This window comes from Pelophylax lessonae, assembly GCF_965119305.1.
Source record: "Pelophylax lessonae genome assembly, chromosome: 3".
NCBI classification, from domain to species: Eukaryota; Metazoa; Chordata; class Amphibia; order Anura; family Ranidae; genus Pelophylax; species Pelophylax lessonae.
Window position 1 is genome coordinate 671,022,864 of NC_138770.1, and position 23,774 is coordinate 671,046,637.

The following is a 23,774-nucleotide window of genomic DNA, read 5'->3' on the forward strand; positions in this document are numbered from 1 at the left end:
CAGACTGATTTGCCTCCTGGACTCTGCCCTCTGGCCCAATTCACCCCATAAGATTCACACTATACTAAAAGTGTTGCCCAAGCCGGCGGGGACCCTTTTCGTGCGGGACTCGGGAGGAGGCTGTTTTTTTTTTTTTCGTGCAGGGTGCAGCTTTTTTGCTGCCCCCCTGCAAAGTGCCGCCCTAGGCCTGGGCCTTGTTGCCCTAGGCCAAGATACAGCACTGCAATGAGGTCAATACCTCAATGGCCTCCACAGTCACCAGATCTCAATCCAATATAGCACCTTTGGTATGTGGTGGATTGGCACCATGATTGGCATCATGGATGTGCAGCCATCAAATTTGCAGCAACTCCGTGATGTTATCATGTTAATATGGACCAAAATCTCTAAGGAATGTTTCCAACACCTTGTTGAATCAATGCTAGGGTGACCAGACATCCCCAGTTTCCGAGGACAGTCCCCGGACTCAGGACACTGTCCCCAGACTAAGTCTGTCCCCGGTTTTGTCCCTGGCAGGGGCGGCGCCAGGTGGGTGCTTGGGAGTATTTAAGCACCCCCCAATAATTCTTTAAGCACCCTCATAACACCCCCAAAAATTTAGATGCCACTACTTGCATATGTCACAGTTTGTTTCATTTTTTTTTGTACCTGCACATCCTCTTTTAATACCAGAAGACTAGGGACTCTTTTTATCCTGTGGAGGGATACAGCTGCTCCGGCTGCATAAACTGATAATCTTTAGTTAGACCCGGCAGCCTGATTTCAGAGGACGAATTGATATACAGCCTCTCTGCTGCTTCTTCCAATGAGAAAGCATTGTACCCGCTCCCTTTCTCAGCCCGCCTGATTTGACTTCTATGCTAATCTGTATCAGGAGGAAGTGTCAGGGGATATGATAGGAGGGGGACAGGAGAGGAGTGGAGAGACCACAGCCTGCTATGGAGGATGGATTACAAGAGGCAGATGGATCATTTCCGGTGAGTCTAAAGAAACGCCTTCTGCCGCAATGAGAGTGCAGAGGCTGTGTGTGATACAGAAAATTAAAAGAGCACAGGACAGGATGTCTGTGGGTTCTTTCCCTCCCTTTCTCCATCCATCCCTCCCTTCCTCTATCCCTTTCCCCATTCATCCCTCCCTCCCTCTATCCTTCCATCCATTCCTCTATCTATCCATCCATCCATCCATCCCTTTCTCCCTCCATCCATCCCTCCCCGCATCCACCCCTCCCTCCCCCCATCCACCCTCCTTCCATCTATCCATCCATCCATCCCTCCTTCTAGCCCTCATCAATTCCTCCTTCCATCCCTCCGTCCCCCTCTCCATCCATCTCTCCATTCATCCCCCTTTCCATCCCTCCCTCCCTCTATCCATCCCTCTATCCAACCATCCCTCCCTCTTTCCAACCATCCCTCCCTCTATCCCTCCCTCCATCCATCCCTCTATTTAACCCCCCCCTCCATCCCTCCATCCATCCCTCTATCTAACCATCCATCCAACCATCCTTCCCTCTAACCATCCAACCATCCCTCCCTCCATCCATCCAACTATCCATCCCTCCCTCCCTACAACCATCCAGCCCTCCCTCCCTACAACCATCCATCCCTCATCCATCCAACCATCCCTCCCTCCATCATCCAACCATCTATCCCTCCCTCCAGCTATCCCTCTATCCATCCCTTCAACCACCCCTCCCTCATCCATCCATCTAAACATCAATCCATCAAACCAGCCCTCCATCCATCCAATCAACCATCTCTTGTTCCATCCATCTAACCATCCCTCAATCCATCCATCCATTCATCCCTCTCTCCCTCCATCCATCCCTCCTTCCATCCCTCCCTCCATCTATCCCTCCTTCCATTCCCTCTATCAATCCCTCCATCAATCCCTACTTCCATCTGTCCATCCCCCTCTCCATCCTTCCATCCATCCATCCATCCCTCCTTCTTTCCAACCATCCTTCCCTCTATCCAACCATCCCTCCCTCCCTCCCTCAAACCATCCATCCATCCCTCCCTGCATCCAACCCTCCCTCCCTCTATCCTCCATCTATCCCTCCCTCCCTCTACCCATCCCTTCTTCCCTCTATTTAACCATACCTCCTTCCCTCCCTCCATCCCTTCCTCTGTCCACCCAACTATCCCTCTATCTAACCATCCATCCAACCATCCCTCCCTACAACCGTCCATCCCTCATCCATCCAACCATCCCTGCCTCCATCATCCAACCATCTATCCCTCCCTCCATCTATCCCTCTATCTATCCCTCCCTCCATCTCTCCAACCACCCCTCCCTCATCCATCCAACCATCCATCCAAGCAGCCCTCCATCCATCCAATCAACTATCTCTTGTTCCATCAATCTAACCATCCATACCTCCCTCCATCCATCCATCCCTTTAGCCATCCCTTGCTGCATCCTTCCAACTATCATTCCCCCATCCCTCCCTCCCTCTCTCCAGCCCTTCCTCCCTCCTTCTAGCCCTCATCAATTCCTCCTTCCATCCCTCCGTCCCCCTCTCCATCCATCTCTCCATTCATCCCCCTTTCCATCCCTCCCTCCCTCTATCCATCCCTCTATCCAACCATCCCTCCCTCTTTCCAACCATCCCTCCCTCTATCCCTCCCTCCATCCATCCCTCTATTTAACCCCCCCCTCCATCCCTCCATCCATCCCTCTATCTAACCATCCATCCAACCATCCTTCCCTCTAACCATCCAACCATCCCTCCCTCCATCCATCCAACTATCCATCCCTCCCTCCCTACAACCATCCAGCCCTCCCTCCCTACAACCCCCCATCCCTCCCACCTAAAGTCTAACCTCTCTGTCATCAACCTGACTGGGTATGTGCTTACCCCCGAGGAGGTGGAGCTGCTGGAATTGGGCCTAACTTTTTGCCCTACAACTCCATTAGATAGGTACAATACTATTAAGGATCTATACCTGTTTTGCCGCAACCTTACATACAGGTTCATTTATGATCAGGAGCATGTCCGCCAGAATAAAGAGCGCGAACTCTCCGAACAGATCAAAAAGTTCACTATTAAAGAATTCATGGCTCTACGTGATCTGATCCTCCTTTTGGAGGAAAATGAACGCACCCCCTCTTCCCCTCCATTGGGCCTACTTTCAGCTGCTCCACCTCCTTTGGAGGCGACCCCTCCATCTACCCACAGGAAGTTTAAACCTAAATCCACTGCCTTCCCTGATCTTAACACCAATCCTAAGATTTGGGCCTTTTTGATAGCTTGTGCCAGCGATATCTATAGATGCCAATTGCCACCTTCCCGTGGTAATCTCACATCTAAACAACATAGAGCTTTACATAATCTACAACGACATCCAGACTTAGTGATTAAAGCCTCGGACAAGGGGGGCAACGTAGTTCTTATGACGAAGGCAAGCTATGAACAAATGTGTTACGACATACTTAACAACACCTCGTGGTATAGGAGGACAAATTGCTCCACGACTGTCAGGTTCGGTGAGGAATACAAAACCCTTATTGGCGAAGCATTTCAGAATGGCATTATTGACCAAGACACATATAATTATTTAAATGTGCGTCTTCCTAGGGAGGCGACATTTTATGCCCTCCCTAAGACGCACAAAAATTTACATTGCCCTCCTGGGCGTCCTATTGTGTCGGGTATAGGTAACCTCACCGAACACGCCAGTCGATTTATCGACTTCTTCTTACTTCCACATGTGGCGGGTCTTCCTTCATATATCAAGGATACTGTGGACCTGCTGAGGACCCTGGAGGGGATGGTCCTTCCTCCTGACGCCCTGCTCGTGACTTTGGATGTGGAGGCTCTTTACTCGAGCATCCCTCACGAGCGGGGCGTCGGGATGATAGGTACCTTCCTCTCCGAACAGGATCGTCATACCTGGCCCTTCAATCGGTTTCTTCTCAAACTATTAACATTTGTCCTTACCCACAATTGGTTCTCCTTCAATGGTTCCCACTTCCTCCAGGTGCAGGGGGTGGCTATGGGCACATGCTGTGCACCTGCCTACGCCAACCTGTACCTGGGGGGGTGGGAACGTTACATCTTCTCTGAAGAAATTTACACTCAGTATGTCTGCCATATCCAATTATGGCTTAGATACATTGACGATGTTCTAATTGTGTGGTTAGGCTCTTCCAATACCCTGACCAAGTTTATCGAACTCCTTAACATCAATGAGTTCAACTTGAAATTTACTTTTTCTTTTCATCATACTGAGGTCAACTTTCTAGATCTGACCATTATGAAGGACTCGGAGGGCCAGGTTGTGACCAACCTATTCCGTAAGCCGACCTCAGGCAATACTATTCTCCATGCCTCCAGTGCGCATCCACCCACATTACTACATAGCATCCCCTATGCCCAGTATATCAGGCTGAGGCGCAATTGCAAGCTCACTACTGATTTCAACCATCAAGCAGGCCTCCTACGTACCCGTCTCCTCCAGAGAGGGTACAGTAAAAGCATATTACGCAAAGCTTATAATCGTGCCCGCTCTAAAAACAGGGCCGAACTTCTGTATAAACCCAACGTGGCCCCACACCAACCCACTGTTAGACTCATCACTGAGTTTTCGAGTCACCAAGGCTTACTTAGAAGCATTTTGAATAGGCACTGGCACATGCTCGGTGAAGACCCCATTGTCCGCAAACACATTAATCCCACCCCACAGGTGACTTTCAGGCGGACGCGCTCCTTGCGCGATCGCTTGACAAGCAGTTTCTATCAACCGTCTAAAGTGCCCCCCCCCAGGAACAGGGGCACTTTCAGATGCCATCAGTGTGCTTACTGCCCCTGGGTTGCTGAAGGCACCCAATTTTTGTTACCTAATGGAGAGACCCTATTTCCAACATTTCGAGCGGATTGCAATACCCAAGGGGTGATCTATTTAATGTACTGCGACTGTGGGGTCTTCTATGTAGGGAAGACTGTACGCCCACTCAGACGTCGTATTAACGACCATGTATACTGTTCCTCTAAAGGGAAGATGCTTACTCCTGTCACCAGACACTTAGATCTGCACCACAGATTTAATAATCGGTGTGCACATTTTTTTATTCTAGAGGTGATTCCTCAAGACCCTCGGGGAGGCGATTGGAACAGGCGTGTCCTACAACGTGAGGCACTCTGGATTTTACGCCTCAATGCCACCTGCCGCCCGGGGTTGAATGAGGCACAGTCTTTCAAATCTTTTTTGTAATTCTATCATTGTTTTTTCCCCCTCTTTTCCCCTTCCCATCACCCTACCCCCTCCTCCCCCTTTCTGGATTACTCCTGTGATTCATATATGGTTCATTGGACCTGGTGCGCATTTTTTGCGCCCTCATTTTTCGATATATATTTCCTCAGTTTGAAGGTTGTTCCTTCTCATTGCAGAGGCCCATATGGTTGGGCTTCTGCCATGGCTGGAATTTTATGTATTTACTTTTCTGTATTTAACATCATTTATTCATGGATCTGATATTTAATTCAACATATCCCTGTTTTTCTCTTCTTTTTCTTTCTATAGGTGCTGCTGTCATTGGGGGATGTTGTTATGTCCTGGTTCCACTGGGTGGCGCTGCTTCATTGTCAACGGTCTACTCGAGTTTATTAGGTTTCACTGTGCGGCCGGGGAGCCACATTGCAACGCTTCCTTTGGAGGCTTTCGATGTGGCATATGAGCCCATTAGACCTTCGGGCTTCTGGTGGGCTCCTCCCCTCCCACGCCCTGCCAGTCCGGCGTTTCCTACCCTTCTACGCACGGCCATTCGGCGCATGCGTGGGTTGGACGGCCGGGGTCAGACTGACGTCACTTCCGGGTGACTCACTGACCCGGGAACAATTGAGCTATAAAGGAGGCAGATATCCAGCCTCCGTTATGGCGGTCATTCCCCATCCGGGGGTCACTGATCTGTATCTCTGAGGAGCATTTGGAGGACGCGCTGCATGGTAATCTTTATCTCCTTATTTCGCCGCTCTGTCTATTTAAAGTTTTAGTCTAGTTTTTGATTGTATATCTGTTGCTAGCTCTTTTTGCTTTGGAGGAACTGCCTGTTACTTTACCTTATGCCTTATGTCCGGCTATATATGGGACAGGTAAGTATATACTAACTTTAACACCGACATTGGCCACCCTTCACGGCCTCTGTCCTTAGACATTCGGCACTTCCCTCCTGTGATTTTTCCCTGTAGGTATTGGTGCTCCATATATCTAATCTACTTTTCTGATTAGGTTTCATTAACCCTGTGGGTGCTGGTTCTTGTCATTGCTACTATTTATGCTTTCTGCATCTCCATTTTCGTGGGACATTTTCTTGGCTTGGGTATATTGCTATTTGCCGCTATAATTACCCCCTGTTATATCTTTTGGATGCCGTCATCTGCTACTCTAACTGGCCCTATGACATCTCACTCCTTACCACAGGCCTACTCTATATTGTGACTACCTGATTCTCTTTTAATCTGACCATAAGCAGTGCGTGCTCCTCCAGCTACCTCAACAGGTCACCCCTCGTGATTACTAATTACAAGATTGGTTTATTATGCTTCTGGCGCCTACTGGTTGGCTCCAGCAACATCTTCCTATGGGTAGGTATTGTTACCTGACTTATATGATCCTTTATGTCTTGCTACTTTCTCCCTTGTTCCCCATAGTGACCCCTCTACTCCCGAGACCCTTGCATCAGTGACCCATAGCCCACCCAGTTTGACCATGACTGGAGGTGAGTCTACCATCTCCCTTTCCCTCTGTGCCAGCTGTACTATTTTAGATGTTAATCATGAGAACACTCTAGCAATTTGCCAGCTAGTGTTCTAACTGGCGACATGTTAATTGCTTGGACATATTCAACTTGCAACATCAATGTTCATTTTACTGATGGTATGTTGCTATACTAATCCCATTGTATCCTACCACACAGAAGCTATATTCCAAACCGCTCCGGATGAAGTCTGAACACCAGGCGAAACATGTAGAGCAATTGGATATATTGGTTTATTTCCTTGTGGAAGCTGTTATCTTATTGTACAGGACGCTCTGCGTTGCCTGCACCGTGGTGCGGCTTGTGTGCAGCGTATAGCGCCCTATTTCTCCTTTGTACATCATTCAAATGCAATCTTGTATTGTCCGTTGCATTGTATGTTTTAGGTGTGAGGTCCTCCCCACTCACCTATCATTTGTATCCTCTGATCAATGAAATTGTCCATGTTGATCGGTCGATACACACTTTTGTGGTCTTAATGCGTATCTAAAATAAAGTGTTGTTTTTTTATTACGGTGCCTTCAAAGTCCATTTATTCCTCCCCCCCTTTTTTGCATTCTGATATTCAGGACGTGGCACATGTTTTTGTATTTTATTACGCCCCTGTTCTTTGCTGCACCAGGGATAGGCGTAGATATTCTATGTAGTTAAACAATTTTGGGTGGAAGCACCCGCCAGTCGCCATACTGGCTTTTGCAGCTTTTTTACCTTAAGGTTACTACGGTATCACTCATGTTCAATTATTATACCCATTGTGAATCATTTTTGTTCCTGGTCACTGACTGCCGACACTTGGTTGTCCCCAGTCTCTGACCAGGTTTTTTGTGCTTGTTGTTTGTTTCCCGTGTCCCCTTTTCTTCCCTATTCTTTCCTCCCCCTTTTTCGGTGTTTCATCCCCCCCCTTTTTCCTTTTTCTTTATTTTCAACAGTGTCTAATTGTGATCTGAATACTTGGCTATTGGACCCCCCCAGTGGCACCGGGATGGAGTTTATGGGTGAGGCATGGACTGGCTACATGTCGGAGCTGCAACAGAGTGTCGCCACTCCAGTCAGCGATGATATTAGCCTGAATCAATACATCAACACAGTCAAGAAACTACTCAAACGTAAGTCCAACCTGTTTTGGCACATCGAATATTTCTGCAAATATATTCAAGATGGGATATGCCCGATGGGTCTCAGAGTACAACTGTTCCCATCATTTGAGATCACTTCAGCTGAGTTCAAGATACAGTGGGAGCATGCCTTGACTCATTGTAGCCTTGAGCTATGCAGACTATTGGTGACCCAATACAGGTTGGACTTGACGGTTCTTGACTCAGAGCTAGCCACTCTATATGGCAAATATGAAAATATTAAGAAACACGCTAACTATGATAAAAGATGGTCAGAAGTCAAGGAATATACAACTAAACTAAACAAGGACATTATTCACAAGAAACAACTCAAATTTGTAAAGGACAAGTTGGCCTTCACCGAAGGCTATGCCTATCATTGGCAAGGTCCATCTCGTTCCAGACGACCTAGACAACCTTATAATATTACATCTAGTTCCAGGGCTTCTGACCACAGAGAGACGGACGGTGAATCTGATTCATCGTCCTTCTCCAATACCTCACAACAGTCTGGTACTTCCAATCGCATGCTTACCCGTTCTAGGGCCCGCGATGGTCTCCATAATCGCCCACCTGCCGCACCCAATCCTCCGTTCAAATCAGCCAAACGGTCTGGCCTACCAGCCAAGAAACAGCCGTCTACCCATTCTAACAACAGCCATTCTAGTGCTTTGGGCCCTGTGGATACACCGGGCCCTGCCCCTGATGCCTACCTGGGCAACATTGCGGCCCGGGCACTGCAGATGCTCCAACCTACCCTGGCAGACAGTAGCAATCCCCCTGATAGCAATATGGGCCAACTGGGCAATAACACCAGCCCTGCGGTAGGGCCCATTTTGCCCCAACAAGGGGCCTCTAACCCATCTTCCTCGTTGGGTTTACTGCCTGGCAGTAGACAAACTACACTGGACTCTCATTTCAGTCTCCCAGGGTCACAACCCTCCCTTTTTCAGCCGAGTCAACCCCCCATCCCTCCCACCTAAAGTCTAACCTCTCTGTCATCAACCTGACTGGGTATGTGCTTACCCCCGAGGAGGTGGAGCTGCTGGAATTGGGCCTAACTTTTTGCCCTACAACTCCATTAGATAGGTACAATACTATTAAGGATCTATACCTGTTTTGCCGCAACCTTACATACAGGTTCATTTATGATCAGGAGCATGTCCGCCAGAATAAAGAGCGCGAACTCTCCGAACAGATCAAAAAGTTCACTATTAAAGAATTCATGGCTCTACGTGATCTGATCCTCCTTTTGGAGGAAAATGAACGCACCCCCTCTTCCCCTCCATTGGGCCTACTTTCAGCTGCTCCACCTCCTTTGGAGGCGACCCCTCCATCTACCCACAGGAAGTTTAAACCTAAATCCACTGCCTTCCCTGATCTTAACACCAATCCTAAGATTTGGGCCTTTTTGATAGCTTGTGCCAGCGATATCTATAGATGCCAATTGCCACCTTCCCGTGGTAATCTCACATCTAAACAACATAGAGCTTTACATAATCTACAACGACATCCAGACTTAGTGATTAAAGCCTCGGACAAGGGGGGCAACGTAGTTCTTATGACGAAGGCAAGCTATGAACAAATGTGTTACGACATACTTAACAACACCTCGTGGTATAGGAGGATAAATTGCTCCACGACTGTCAGGTTCGGTGAGGAATACAAAACCCTTATTGGCGAAGCATTTCAGAATGGCATTATTGACCAAGACACATATAATTATTTAAATGTGCGTCTTCCTAGGGAGGCGACATTTTATGCCCTCCCTAAGACGCACAAAAATTTACATTGCCCTCCTGGGCGTCCTATTGTGTCGGGTATAGGTAACCTCACCGAACACGCCAGTCGATTTATCGACTTCTTCTTACTTCCACATGTGGCGGGTCTTCCTTCATATATCAAGGATACTGTGGACCTGCTGAGGACCCTGGAGGGGATGGTCCTTCCTCCTGACGCCCTGCTCGTGACTTTGGATGTGGAGGCTCTTTACTCGAGCATCCCTCACGAGCGGGGCGTCGGGATGATAGGTACCTTCCTCTCCGAACAGGATCGTCATACCTGGCCCTTCAATCGGTTTCTTCTCAAACTATTAACATTTGTCCTTACCCACAATTGGTTCTCCTTCAATGGTTCCCACTTCCTCCAGGTGCAGGGGGTGGCTATGGGCACATGCTGTGCACCTGCCTACGCCAACCTGTACCTGGGGGGGTGGGAACGTTACATCTTCTCTGAAGAAATTTACACTCAGTATGTCTGCCATATCCAATTATGGCTTAGATACATTGACGATGTTCTAATTGTGTGGTTAGGCTCTTCCAATACCCTGACCAAGTTTATCGAACTCCTTAACATCAATGAGTTCAACTTGAAATTTACTTTTTCTTTTCATCATACTGAGGTCAACTTTCTAGATCTGACCATTATGAAGGACTCGGAGGGCCAGGTTGTGACCAACCTATTCCGTAAGCCGACCTCAGGCAATACTATTCTCCATGCCTCCAGTGCGCATCCACCCACATTACTACATAGCATCCCCTATGCCCAGTATATCAGGCTGAGGCGCAATTGCAAGCTCACTACTGATTTCAACCATCAAGCAGGCCTCCTACGTACCCGTCTCCTCCAGAGAGGGTACAGTAAAAGCATATTACGCAAAGCTTATAATCGTGCCCGCTCTAAAAACAGGGCCGAACTTCTGTATAAACCCAACGTGGCCCCACACCAACCCACTGTTAGACTCATCACTGAGTTTTCGAGTCACCAAGGCTTACTTAGAAGCATTTTGAATAGGCACTGGCACATGCTCGGTGAAGACCCCATTGTCCGCAAACACATTAATCCCACCCCACAGGTGACTTTCAGGCGGACGCGCTCCTTGCGCGATCGCTTGACAAGCAGTTTCTATCAACCGTCTAAAGTGCCCCCCCCCAGGAACAGGGGCACTTTCAGATGCCATCAGTGTGCTTACTGCCCCTGGGTTGCTGAAGGCACCCAATTTTTGTTACCTAATGGAGAGACCCTATTTCCAACATTTCGAGCGGATTGCAATACCCAAGGGGTGATCTATTTAATGTACTGCGACTGTGGGGTCTTCTATGTAGGGAAGACTGTACGCCCACTCAGACGTCGTATTAACGACCATGTATACTGTTCCTCTAAAGGGAAGATGCTTACTCCTGTCACCAGACACTTAGATCTGCACCACAGATTTAATAATCGGTGTGCACATTTTTTTATTCTAGAGGTGATTCCTCAAGACCCTCGGGGAGGCGATTGGAACAGGCGTGTCCTACAACGTGAGGCACTCTGGATTTTACGCCTCAATGCCACCTGCCGCCCGGGGTTGAATGAGGCACAGTCTTTCAAATCTTTTTTGTAATTCTATCATTGTTTTTTCCCCCTCTTTTCCCCTTCCCATCACCCTACCCCCTCCTCCCCCTTTCTGGATTACTCCTGTGATTCATATATGGTTCATTGGACCTGGTGCGCATTTTTTGCGCCCTCATTTTTCGATATATATTTCCTCAGTTTGAAGGTTGTTCCTTCTCATTGCAGAGGCCCATATGGTTGGGCTTCTGCCATGGCTGGAATTTTATGTATTTACTTTTCTGTATTTAACATCATTTATTCATGGATCTGATATTTAATTCAACATATCCCTGTTTTTCTCTTCTTTTTCTTTCTATAGGTGCTGCTGTCATTGGGGGATGTTGTTATGTCCTGGTTCCACTGGGTGGCGCTGCTTCATTGTCAACGGTCTACTCGAGTTTATTAGGTTTCACTGTGCGGCCGGGGAGCCACATTGCAACGCTTCCTTTGGAGGCTTTCGATGTGGCATATGAGCCCATTAGACCTTCGGGCTTCTGGTGGGCTCCTCCCCTCCCACGCCCTGCCAGTCCGGCGTTTCCTACCCTTCTACGCACGGCCATTCGGCGCATGCGTGGGTTGGACGGCCGGGGTCAGACTGACGTCACTTCCGGGTGACTCACTGACCCGGGAACAATTGAGCTATAAAGGAGGCAGATATCCAGCCTCCGTTATGGCGGTCATTCCCCATCCGGGGGTCACTGATCTGTATCTCTGAGGAGCATTTGGAGGACGCGCTGCATGGTAATCTTTATCTCCTTATTTCGCCGCTCTGTCTATTTAAAGTTTTAGTCTAGTTTTTGATTGTATATCTGTTGCTAGCTCTTTTTGCTTTGGAGGAACTGCCTGTTACTTTACCTTATGCCTTATGTCCGGCTATATATGGGACAGGTAAGTATATACTAACTTTAACACCGACATTGGCCACCCTTCACGGCCTCTGTCCTTAGACATTCGGCACTTCCCTCCTGTGATTTTTCCCTGTAGGTATTGGTGCTCCATATATCTAATCTACTTTTCTGATTAGGTTTCATTAACCCTGTGGGTGCTGGTTCTTGTCATTGCTACTATTTATGCTTTCTGCATCTCCATTTTCGTGGGACATTTTCTTGGCTTGGGTATATTGCTATTTGCCGCTATAATTACCCCCTGTTATATCTTTTGGATGCCGTCATCTGCTACTCTAACTGGCCCTATGACATCTCACTCCTTACCACAGGCCTACTCTATATTGTGACTACCTGATTCTCTTTTAATCTGACCATAAGCAGTGCGTGCTCCTCCAGCTACCTCAACAGGTCACCCCTCGTGATTACTAATTACAAGATTGGTTTATTATGCTTCTGGCGCCTACTGGTTGGCTCCAGCAACATCTTCCTATGGGTAGGTATTGTTACCTGACTTATATGATCCTTTATGTCTTGCTACTTTCTCCCTTGTTCCCCATAGTGACCCCTCTACTCCCGAGACCCTTGTATCAGTGACCCATAGCCCACCCAGTTTGACCATGACTGGAGGTGAGTCTACCATCTCCCTTTCCCTCTGTGCCAGCTGTACTATTTTAGATGTTAATCATGAGAACACTCTAGCAATTTGCCAGCTAGTGTTCTAACTGGCGACATGTTAATTGCTTGGACATATTCAACTTGCAACATCAATGTTCATTTTACTGATGGTATGTTGCTATACTAATCCCATTGTATCCTACCACACAGAAGCTATATTCCAAACCGCTCCGGATGAAGTCTGAACACCAGGCGAAACATGTAGAGCAATTGGATATATTGGTTTATTTCCTTGTGGAAGCTGTTATCTTATTGTACAGGACGCTCTGCGTTGCCTGCACCGTGGTGCGGCTTGTGTGCAGCGTATAGCGCCCTATTTCTCCTTTGTACATCATTCAAATGCAATCTTGTATTGTCCGTTGCATTGTATGTTTTAGGTGTGAGGTCCTCCCCACTCACCTATCATTTGTATCCTCTGATCAATGAAATTGTCCATGTTGATCGGTCGATACACACTTTTGTGGTCTTAATGCGTATCTAAAATAAAGTGTTGTTTTTTTATTACGGTGCCTTCAAAGTCCATTTATTCCTCCCCCCCTTTTTTGCATTCTGATATTCAGGACGTGGCACATGTTTTTGTATTTTATTACGCCCCTGTTCTTTGCTGCACCAGGGATAGGCGTAGATATTCTATGGAGTCTAAAGAAACGCCTTCTGCCGCAATGAGAGTGCAGAGGCTGTGTGTGATACAGAAAATTAAAAGAGCACAGGACAGGATGTCTGTGGGTTCTTTCCCTCCCTTTCTCCATCCATCCCTCCCTTCCTCTATCCCTTTCCCCATTCATCCCTCCCTCCCTCTATCCTTCCATCCATTCCTCTATCTATCCATCCATCCATCCATCCCTTTCTCCCTCCATCCATCCCTCCCCGCATCCACCCCTCCCTCCCCCCATCCACCCTCCTTCCATCTATCCATCCATCCATCCCTCCTTCTAGCCCTCATCAATTCCTCCTTCCATCCCTCCGTCCCCCTCTCCATCCATCTCTCCATTCATCCCCCTTTCCATCCCTCCCTCCCTCTATCCATCCCTCTATCCAACCATCCCTCCCTCTTTCCAACCATCCCTCCCTCTATCCCTCCCTCCATCCATCCCTCTATTTAACCCCCCCCTCCATCCCTCCATCCATCCCTCTATCTAACCATCCATCCAACCATCCTTCCCTCTAACCATCCAACCATCCCTCCCTCCATCCATCCAACTATCCATCCCTCCCTCCCTACAACCATCCAGCCCTCCCTCCCTACAACCATCCATCCCTCATCCATCCAACCATCCCTCCCTCCATCATCCAACCATCTATCCCTCCCTCCAGCTATCCCTCTATCCATCCCTTCAACCACCCCTCCCTCATCCATCCATCTAAACATCAATCCATCAAACCAGCCCTCCATCCATCCAATCAACCATCTCTTGTTCCATCCATCTAACCATCCCTCAATCCATCCATCCATTCATCCCTCTCTCCCTCCATCCATCCCTCCTTCCATCCCTCCCTCCATCTATCCCTCCTTCCATTCCCTCTATCAATCCCTCCATCAATCCCTACTTCCATCTGTCCATCCCCCTCTCCATCCTTCCATCCATCCATCCATCCCTCCTTCTTTCCAACCATCCTTCCCTCTATCCAACCATCCCTCCCTCCCTCCCTCAAACCATCCATCCATCCCTCCCTGCATCCAACCCTCCCTCCCTCTATCCTCCATCTATCCCTCCCTCCCTCTACCCATCCCTTCTTCCCTCTATTTAACCATACCTCCTTCCCTCCCTCCATCCCTTCCTCTGTCCACCCAACTATCCCTCTATCTAACCATCCATCCAACCATCCCTCCCTACAACCGTCCATCCCTCATCCATCCAACCATCCCTGCCTCCATCATCCAACCATCTATCCCTCCCTCCATCTATCCCTCTATCTATCCCTCCCTCCATCTCTCCAACCACCCCTCCCTCATCCATCCAACCATCCATCCAAGCAGCCCTCCATCCATCCAATCAACTATCTCTTGTTCCATCAATCTAACCATCCATACCTCCCTCCATCCATCCATCCCTTTAGCCATCCCTTGCTGCATCCTTCCAACTATCATTCCCCCATCCCTCCCTCCCTCTCTCCAGCCCTTCCTCCCTCCATCTCTCCCTCCGTCCAACCATCCCTCCATCAAGGCCATCAGACCATGGCTCTTGCACACAGGTCGATGAGCCCATTTAGTGTAATTGCAGCCAAGGTGCAGTGTACAGCCCGTCACTGACATCAATAGTTGTGTGCTGCTGTATTACTTTGTACAGTGATCATAAACATGAGTACAGCAGCATGCAACTATTCATGTCAGGCTGTACATTGTACCTGGGCTGCAATTACACTGAATGGGCTCAGCCACCTATGTGCAGGAGCCCTGAATCGCAATAAAAGTAATATCTTTCTCTGTACTGTCTCTCTCTTCTCATGTTAGTGTAAAGTATATCCCATATTGAGTTTGGTGATCAGTACCATCACCAAATGCAATCTTTTCAAGAGAATCGGCTCATTTGCAATGCCGAACTCTATGTAGTGCATGCCTGAATGCTACACTCTGTACTTAGCGCGCTCCAGAACCCTGCACTGTGTTGATAGCGTGCTCCTGAACTTTGTATGTAGCACACTCCTGATCTCTGCACTGTGTACGTAGCACACCCCTGATCTCTGCACTGTATACTTAGTGCACTATTGAACCCTGCACTCTGCATGTACCGCACACCTGAACTCTCTATATAGTGCACCCTTAAACTCTGCACTCTTAATTTTGCGTATGCCTGAACTCCATACGTAGCCCACCCTGAACTCTGCACTCTGTAACGTTGTGCACCCCCTAAACTTTGCACTCTGTACATCGTGCACCCCTGAACTCTGCACTCTGTACATCGCACACCCTGAACTCTGCACTCTGTACATCGCACACCCCTCAAATCTGTACTCTGTACATTGCACACCCATGAACTTTGCACTCTGTACATCATGCACCCCTGAACTCTGCACTCTGTACATTGCACACCCTGAACTCTGAACTCTGTACATCGCACACCCCTGAACTCTGCACTCTGTACATCGCACACCCCTGAACTCTGCACTCTGTACATCGCATACCCCTGAACTCTGCACTCTGTACATTGCACACCCCTGAACTTTGCACTCTGTACATTGTGCACCCCTGAACTCTGCACTCTATACATTGCACACCCCTGAACTTTGCACTCTGTACATTGTGCACCCCTGAACTCTGCACTCTGTATATTGCACACACCTGACCTTTGCACTCTGTACATCGTGCACCCCTGAACTCTGCACTCTGTACATCGCACACCCCTGAACTCTGCACTCTGTACATTGCACACCCCTGAACTCTGCACTCTGTACATTGCACACCCCTGAACTCTGCACTCTGTACATCGCACACCCCTGAACTCTGCACTCTGTACATTACACACCCCTGAACTCTGCACTCTGTACATTGCACACCCCTGAACTTTGCACTTTGTACATTGCGCACCCATGAACTCTGTACATTGCGCACCCCTGAACGCTGCACTCTGTACATTGCACACCTCTGCGCTTCTTTGGTCAGAAAAAAAAAAAACTAAATATGAATTAAAAAGTTATTTCTATATCTTTTCTTCTTATCATTTGGTAGTCATATCCCTAAAAATTCTAAGAAGTATCTTTTTTTTGACTCATGGATGAAATGTGAGAAATATATACGGTATATCATACAATCATTCCATAGATACATACCACATACACTGCATATATAATTTGAGGAAAATATGCTTATAAAATAGTTTACCATTTGCCAATAAAAAAAAAAAATATATATCCCCTGATTTCATTTTAAAAATCTGATCACCTTAATCTATACTGCAAAGAATGAACGCAGTTCTGAAGGCAAAAGGGGGTCCAACCCGTTACTAGCAAGATGTACCTAATAAAGTGGCTGCATAGTGTATATCAGCAATGGAATATACATGGATCCCCCACCCCATTCCTATAAATAAAAGGAGAAGGGGAGGTGATCTGTGGTCTTGTCTAAGGGCATAGGTCGGCAACCCACGGCTCCGGAGCCACATGCGACTCTTTTAAACCTTTGCCGCGGCTCCGGGGTGGATGAGGGGAGGAGGCGCACTGTGCGTCACACAGAGCCGCCGATTGGCGGCCTTCTGGGTGTCATCGGGCTCATAGCAATGCGCCCTGACACTCCCCCACTGTGGCGCTGTCCTGGCTGTGATTGGTCCAGGCTGGACCAATCATAGAGGACATCCCGGGTGACGTCACATGGGGGGCGGTGCGTGTGTTAGTCACGCACCGTCCCGACGTCACCTTCCCGCCCGCCGTCAGAGGAGGACAGCGGCGCGAATGCAGGTCGAGGAAGAAGAAGACGTCCGACCGAGACCCGACTCCCGTCAGCAGCACGCCAGGCACAGTGATGGCAGGTAAGTGAAGTGATGCTTTGAAGGGGGCACGCACGCACGCACGCACGCTGGTCTCTGCATTGAAAGGGGCATGTACGCTGGTCACTTCATTAAAAGGGGCATGTACGCTGGTCACTGCTTTGAAAGGGGCATGTACGCTGGTCACTTCATTAAAAGGGGCATGTACGCTGGTCACTGCTTTGAAAGGGGCATGTTTGCTGGTCATTTCATTAAAAGGGGCATGTACGCTGGTCACTGCTTTGAAAGGGGCATGTTTGCTGGTCATTTCATTAAAAGGGGCATGTATGCTGGTCACTTCATTAAAAGGGGGCATGTACGCTGGTCACTTCATTAAAAGGGGCATGTATGCTGGTCACTTCATTAAAAGGGGGCATGTACGCTGGTCACTGCATTGAAAGGGGCATGTATGCTGGTCACTACATTGAAAGGGGGCATGTACGCTGGTCACTGCATTGAAAGGGGCATGTGTGCTGGTCACTACATTGAAGGGACATGTGTGCTGGTCACTACATTGAAGGGGCATGTACGCTTTTCACTGCTTTGAAAAGGGCATGTATGCTGGTCACTACATTGAAAGGGGCATGTATGCTGGTCACTATATTGAAGGGTTATGTACGCTTTTCACTGCTTTGAAAAGGGCATGTATGCTGGTCACTACATTGAAAAGGGCATGTATGCTGGTCACTACATTGAAAGGGGCATGTATGCTGGTCACTATATTGAAGGGGCATGTACGCTTTTCACTGCATTGAAAGGGGCATGTATGCTGGTCACTACATTGAAAGGGGCATGTAGGCTGGTCTCTGCATTGAAAGGGGGCATATATGCAGTGTTATATTTGTTTTAAATGTCGCAATGGTTTTGCGGCTCCCAGTTTTTTTTCTTCGGAAACGGGTCCAAGTGGCTCCTTTTGTCTTAAAGGTTGCAGACCCCTGTCTTAGGGTGACAACGCAGCTTCCCCATACATACAGTGAGGGAGTGTAGTCACTCTAGGACAGGAAGTGTTACTGGCAGGATCACCAGGTTAAAACAAAAGGAAGAAATCCTGATAAAACGACAAAATCATGCAGACATCACACAAGGTTAAATGGTAATATATTGTACATTTGTAATATGAATATGCTTCTGTGCATGGTGTTAAAACAAAATAATTTGTGGTAGTAAAACTTTCAAAATCGTTTTTTTTTTTAATAGTATTTGATATGTGGTTTGATTCATATTCCTGAAAGGTCCCTTTTTAAAAATTACTTTTCAGTTTTTATACAAAACTTTTTGCCTATGGTGTTACTTGTCTGAACAACTCTCCTTTTATTAAATGTCCGCAGATAAGCCTATTCTGGATAAATTGCTCCCGAAACACAGAGTCAAAGTCTTGGATGCTCTCTCCACCTTACTGCCCCTTCAAGTGACGGCAAATCTAATCAGTTATGAAGAATACTGGAGACGTTGCTGTGCTGAACGTTGGCCTGTCTCTGACATCTCCAGATATGGCTCCAGCTGGAAGAGGTTATTCTTCGAGAGACACCTGGAAAGCCTCATTGAACGATTCATACCTGATGTGACCGAGATACGAACCATCTGTGAGACTGCTGAGCTCAGCAAGGACTATGTGAAAAGGTTGGACATCCAGCAGCTGCTGCCACCAGTGAGGGTGGAGATCAAGAAGGACGAGGAGGTTGATGAAGTCTCTGATGAAGGAAGTGAGGTCGGTGGTGACCTTCCATCCATGGACCACTTTGATTTCAACCTCATAGCCCATTCACTACATGGTCTAGAGGAACTGCACCTTGTCTATGGGGTTAAAGGTTGTGGCATGAACTTTGAGTGGAACCTCTTTAGATTCACAGAGCGGGACTGCAATCTGCTGGCTGACACCTTCAAGACATTCAGAGACCTGAAGGTAAGCGATCAGAAGACAGTTGGCTCTGAGGAGACAAGAGGCCTCGGGACAGTTATTGCTGTTGTAGATCTGTCAAAGGTCTCACCACCCTTCCAGAACAAGATTGCAGAGCCTTTCAGAATCCTAAAGCCCCATTCCACGTCTCATTGTTGGTCCAAGTGTATTGGCAGCACTGACTATTAGGTGTGAAGAGGGTGTGCTGCCACTTCTGGATCAAAAGTAGCCATTTGAACAATAGATCTTTCAAGCTTTTGGGGCTACCATTGCATTCTGAACGCTAACTGATCGTAAGTTCTTCATCAGCCCCCCTCTACTTATATTTCATAAAATGGGTTCTAGCTTCCCTTATAGTGGGGGTGTCAAACTCCATTTCATTGCGGGCCACATTAGCATTATGGTTGCCCTCAAAAGGCCAGTTGCATGTGTAGGACTAGATGTCTAGAGCACCCCTGTCAGGGATGTCGTGGCAGAGCCTGACATGTAGAGGAATGTCTCACCGGATGAAGAGCCTGGAACTATGTTCGATCCCAGGACAGGGATGCTGACAGGATATCTTAGCAGGACACAGGTTCACCAGAGGCGCGGAGTCTAAGTGCTAGCCGGTATTCACCAGGGCCCCTGATGGTGTGGATGGATTTGGCTGCGTACTAACACCAGGTCGCGGTCCTCCGGATTCCCCAGCCAGGCCAAGAGCGGGTCCAGGTCCAATAGCCGGTAGCGGATAAGCAGATCAGGGTGAGGCAGAAGAGTAGTCAAGACAAGCCGAGGTCAGGGCAGGCAGCAGGTAATCAAGGTCGAAAGCAAGCTGGGTCAGATGATCAGGAACAGCAGGTAATTCAGGTACAGGAAACAGGAGAGATGAAGATCACGCAGCAAGGAATCAGTGTGACCAGTCCCCTTAAATAGGGCGTTTGGTGCCAAATATGATAGGGTAGCTTTGAACTATTTCATGGTAGCCTCGGACTGTTCCATGGTAGCCTCAAACTATTCCATGGTAGCCTCACACTGTTTCATGGTAGCCTCGAACTGTTCCGTGGTAGCCTCGAACTATTACATGGTAGCCTCTAACTATTCAAGGCACCTCTGCTTACGCGCATGCGCATAGGCGTTTGCCAGTTTGCGGCACCAGTGCGCCTGCGCATAATAGTGAATCCCTGACAACCCCACTCCCCTTATATCAGATGTCAAGCGCCCCCTCTTCACCATCAGAAGTCAAGAGGCCCCACCTTCCCTTACATCACAGTGCATTCCCCCTACCTTCTGTGCTGCCGGGAAGAAGCTGGGGGAAGAGTTGGGAAGCAGGAAGTGCAGGTTCTAGAGGAATACCAGAGGAGGGCTGGAGTCAGCTGCCTGAGTCTGTTGAATGCTGAGACCAGGGTAGGCAGAGATGAGGGGGTGCTGGGAATGTGTGGAGAAGCGCAGAATCTGGGGGTGGAGTTCTGTCCTCCTCTCTGCTGCCAACTGCTGGGACAAGGTTGGGTATAGACAAGGGAAGTGCCACAGCTGCAAAAAAGGTGGGAGGACCACCCGAAATGGCCTGGTGGGCAGGATTCAGTCCGCGGGCCTTGTGTTTGACATATGTGCCTTATGGAGACCCAGAGAACTGATAATAGCATAGAAGTGGTGTGAAGAAAGAAATGCTGGTCTTTGAAGGTAATGCCTGCACACAGCTGTGAAATAAAGAAATGATGCCAGGGCCCCACACCTAAAGGTCCCAGGGACAGCTGCACCCTGCAAACCCCAGGTGTTGGTATAACCTTGCTTAGATATTTAGTATCTGATTTAGAATGGTAAGCATGCCTTATTTTCTGTTTGTTTACTATAAGAACAGCTCTCTTTTTCTGATTGGTTGCTGTAAGCACAGCTCTCTTTTTCCTGATTGGTTGCTGTAAGCACAGCTCTCTTTTTCTGATTGGTTGCTGTAAGCACAGCTCTCTTTCTCTAATTGGTTGTTGAAAAGCAAATCTCTCTTTTCTGATTGGTCATTGTAAGCACAGCTCTCGTTTTTCACATCCTCCTTCACCTACTAATTAGTATTACTAATGTCTTCTTCTACTAATAATTCTCCCCACATTTTCAAGGTCTTTAGGCTGCACAAAAGTAAAGTGGACGATGACAAGGCCCGTATCCTGATCAGGAGTTTACTAGACCATCCATCTCTGGTTCACCTTGACCTGTCACACAACCAGATCTCAGACCGCGGAGCTCGTGCTATAGGCAAACTGCTGAACCAGAGCCAGCTTCAGATTCTCAACCTGTGCAATAACAACGTGGGGCCGCATGGAGCTAAGGCCATTGCTCATGCATTGTCCAAAAACTCCACCCTCAATGCACTGACTCTACGACTAAACCACATCGGAGATGAGGGCGGCCAGGCGATCTCTAACGCTTTGCTGAAAAACAGCACCTTGGTAACTCTGCATCTGGGGAGCAACGAGCTGTCCGAACCCACAGCAACTGTCCTGGCACAGGTCCTCACCCAGAATACGACACTAAAGAGCATCAGCCTCTCCAGCAACCGCATTGGTCTGGTATGTACCTGAATCACCTTTACCTGGATATGGCCTGGACTATAGATACACTATGTTACCAAAAGTTTTGGGACACCTGCTTTTACACGCACATGAACCTTAATGGCATCCCAGTCTTAGTCCGTAGGGTGCAATATTGAGTTGGCCCACCCTTTGCAGCTATAACAGCTTCAACTCTTCTGGAAAGGCTGACCACAAGGTTTAGGAGTGTGTCTATGGGAATGTTTTACCATTCTCCCAGAAGTGCATTTGTGGGATCTGGCACTGATGTTAGACGAGAAGGCCTGGCTCCCAGTCTCCACTCTCATCCCAAAGGTGTTCTATCAGGTTGAGGTCAGGACTCTGTGCAGGCCAGTCAAGTTCCTCCACCCCAAACTTGACCATTCATGTCTTTATAGACCTTGCTTTGTGCACTGGTCCAAATCATTTGGTGGAGGAGGGATTATTATGTGGGGTTGATTTTCAGTGGTTGGGCTTGGTCCCTAATTCCAGTGAACTCTTAAGGTGTCAGCCTACCATGACAATTTCATGCACCCAACTTTGTGGGAACAGTTTGGGGATGGCTCCTTGCAGGCCAGTCAAGTTCCTCCACCCCAAACTCACTCATCCATGTCTTTATGGACCTTGTTTTGTGCACTGGTGCGCAGTCTTGTTGGAACAGGAAGGGGCCATCCCCAAACTGTTCCCACAAAGTTGGGTGCATTAAATTGTCCAAAATGTCTTGGTATGCCGACGCCTTAGTCCACCGGAACTAAGGGGCCGAGGTCAACCCCTGAAAAACAACCCCATACCATAACCCCCCCTCCATCAAATGATTTGGACCAGTGCACAAAGCAAGGTCTATAAAGACATGGATGAGCAAGTTTGGGGTGGAGGAACTTGACTGGCCTGCACAGAGTCCTGACCTCAACCCAATACCACACCTTTGGGATGAGAGTGGAGACTGTGAGCCAGGCCTTCTTGTCTAACATCAGTGCCTGACCTCACAAATGCGCTTCTGGGAGAATGGTCAAATATTCCCATAGACACACTCCTAAACCTTGTGGACGGCCTTCCCAGAAGAGTTGAAGCTGTTATAGCTGCAAAGGATGGGCCAACTCAATATTGAACCCTACGGACTAAGACTGGGATGCCATTACAGTTCATGTGCGCGTAAAGGCAGGCGTCCCAATACTTTTGACAATATAGTGTAAATTAGTACATAATTTAGTCACCTCAATGGAAACATTTACACCTTTGCACATTTGTTGCTAATTTTTTTGATGTGTATTGTGGTACCTTTGCCCTTTCTTTTCAAATAGCTCCCCAGCGAGTGTCCACACTCCAAAAATGGGTCTGAAGAGCTTGTTCACATGTGGGGTTGGGGGTAATAAAACCCCACTGTTGAGCGACACTCTTCCCCCCCCCCCCCCCCCAGCTGCTCCCCCTGAGCTGTAGAGGCTGTGGCCTTTAATGGACATAAGACATCCTTTTGGTCCCGCTTGTGGCTTTCCAAGATGGTAATCCCTTTTTCGGTCAACCACTTACTCCTCTGGGCAATTCAGGTAATATCCCTTTAAGGCACTCTCCATCTCTCTCCTCCACTCAGGAAACATACAAGGAAACAGACTCTACATAAACTCTACATAGAGCTTTATTCATTTTCCCTATAAAGAGTAACTCCACTTTTGTTGAGAAAAAAACCTTCCCCTCTGGGTGATATTTATGCATTGCAAGGATTATACCAACCTTTGTTGCAGATTCCTACCTTATGTTGTTCTGAAGAAATCACTTTCTGTCTGTATCCATGTGGGAAATGAATCTAATGGGAGTGGTTTCATAATTATCAATCAACTTCTGCACTTGCAAGGCTCTAATGAGGAAAGTCGCAGTGTCTGCATCCCTTTAGAAGTAATTTCCTTTTTGGAGTATCTCAGCAAAAATGATATTTTTGTTGCAGGGAATGCCTGGTATCTGACTTGTATCTTAGGCAGACTTCTGGGAAAGTCAGGGAGCCAATCACACAAGCAGAAATAGATGTTTCTGGGGGAGTTCTGTATACGATCTGTGTACAGAACACCTCCAGATGGCCATAT

At 48.0% G+C, this 23,774-nt stretch overlaps 1 protein-coding gene across 1 annotated transcript in view; it reads left to right on the forward strand.

Moving 5' to 3' along the window:
• The window catches only part of DRC5 (dynein regulatory complex subunit 5), a 63,245-nt gene that overhangs the window by 36,453 nt on the left and 3,018 nt on the right, over positions 1-23,774 (forward strand). The window contains exons 3-4 of the mRNA XM_082251740.1: positions 18,594-19,168; positions 21,250-21,699. Coding sequence (XP_082107866.1) covers positions 18,594-19,168; positions 21,250-21,699 — 1,025 coding nt within the window. The remainder of the gene's footprint in view (positions 1-18,593; positions 19,169-21,249; positions 21,700-23,774) is intronic.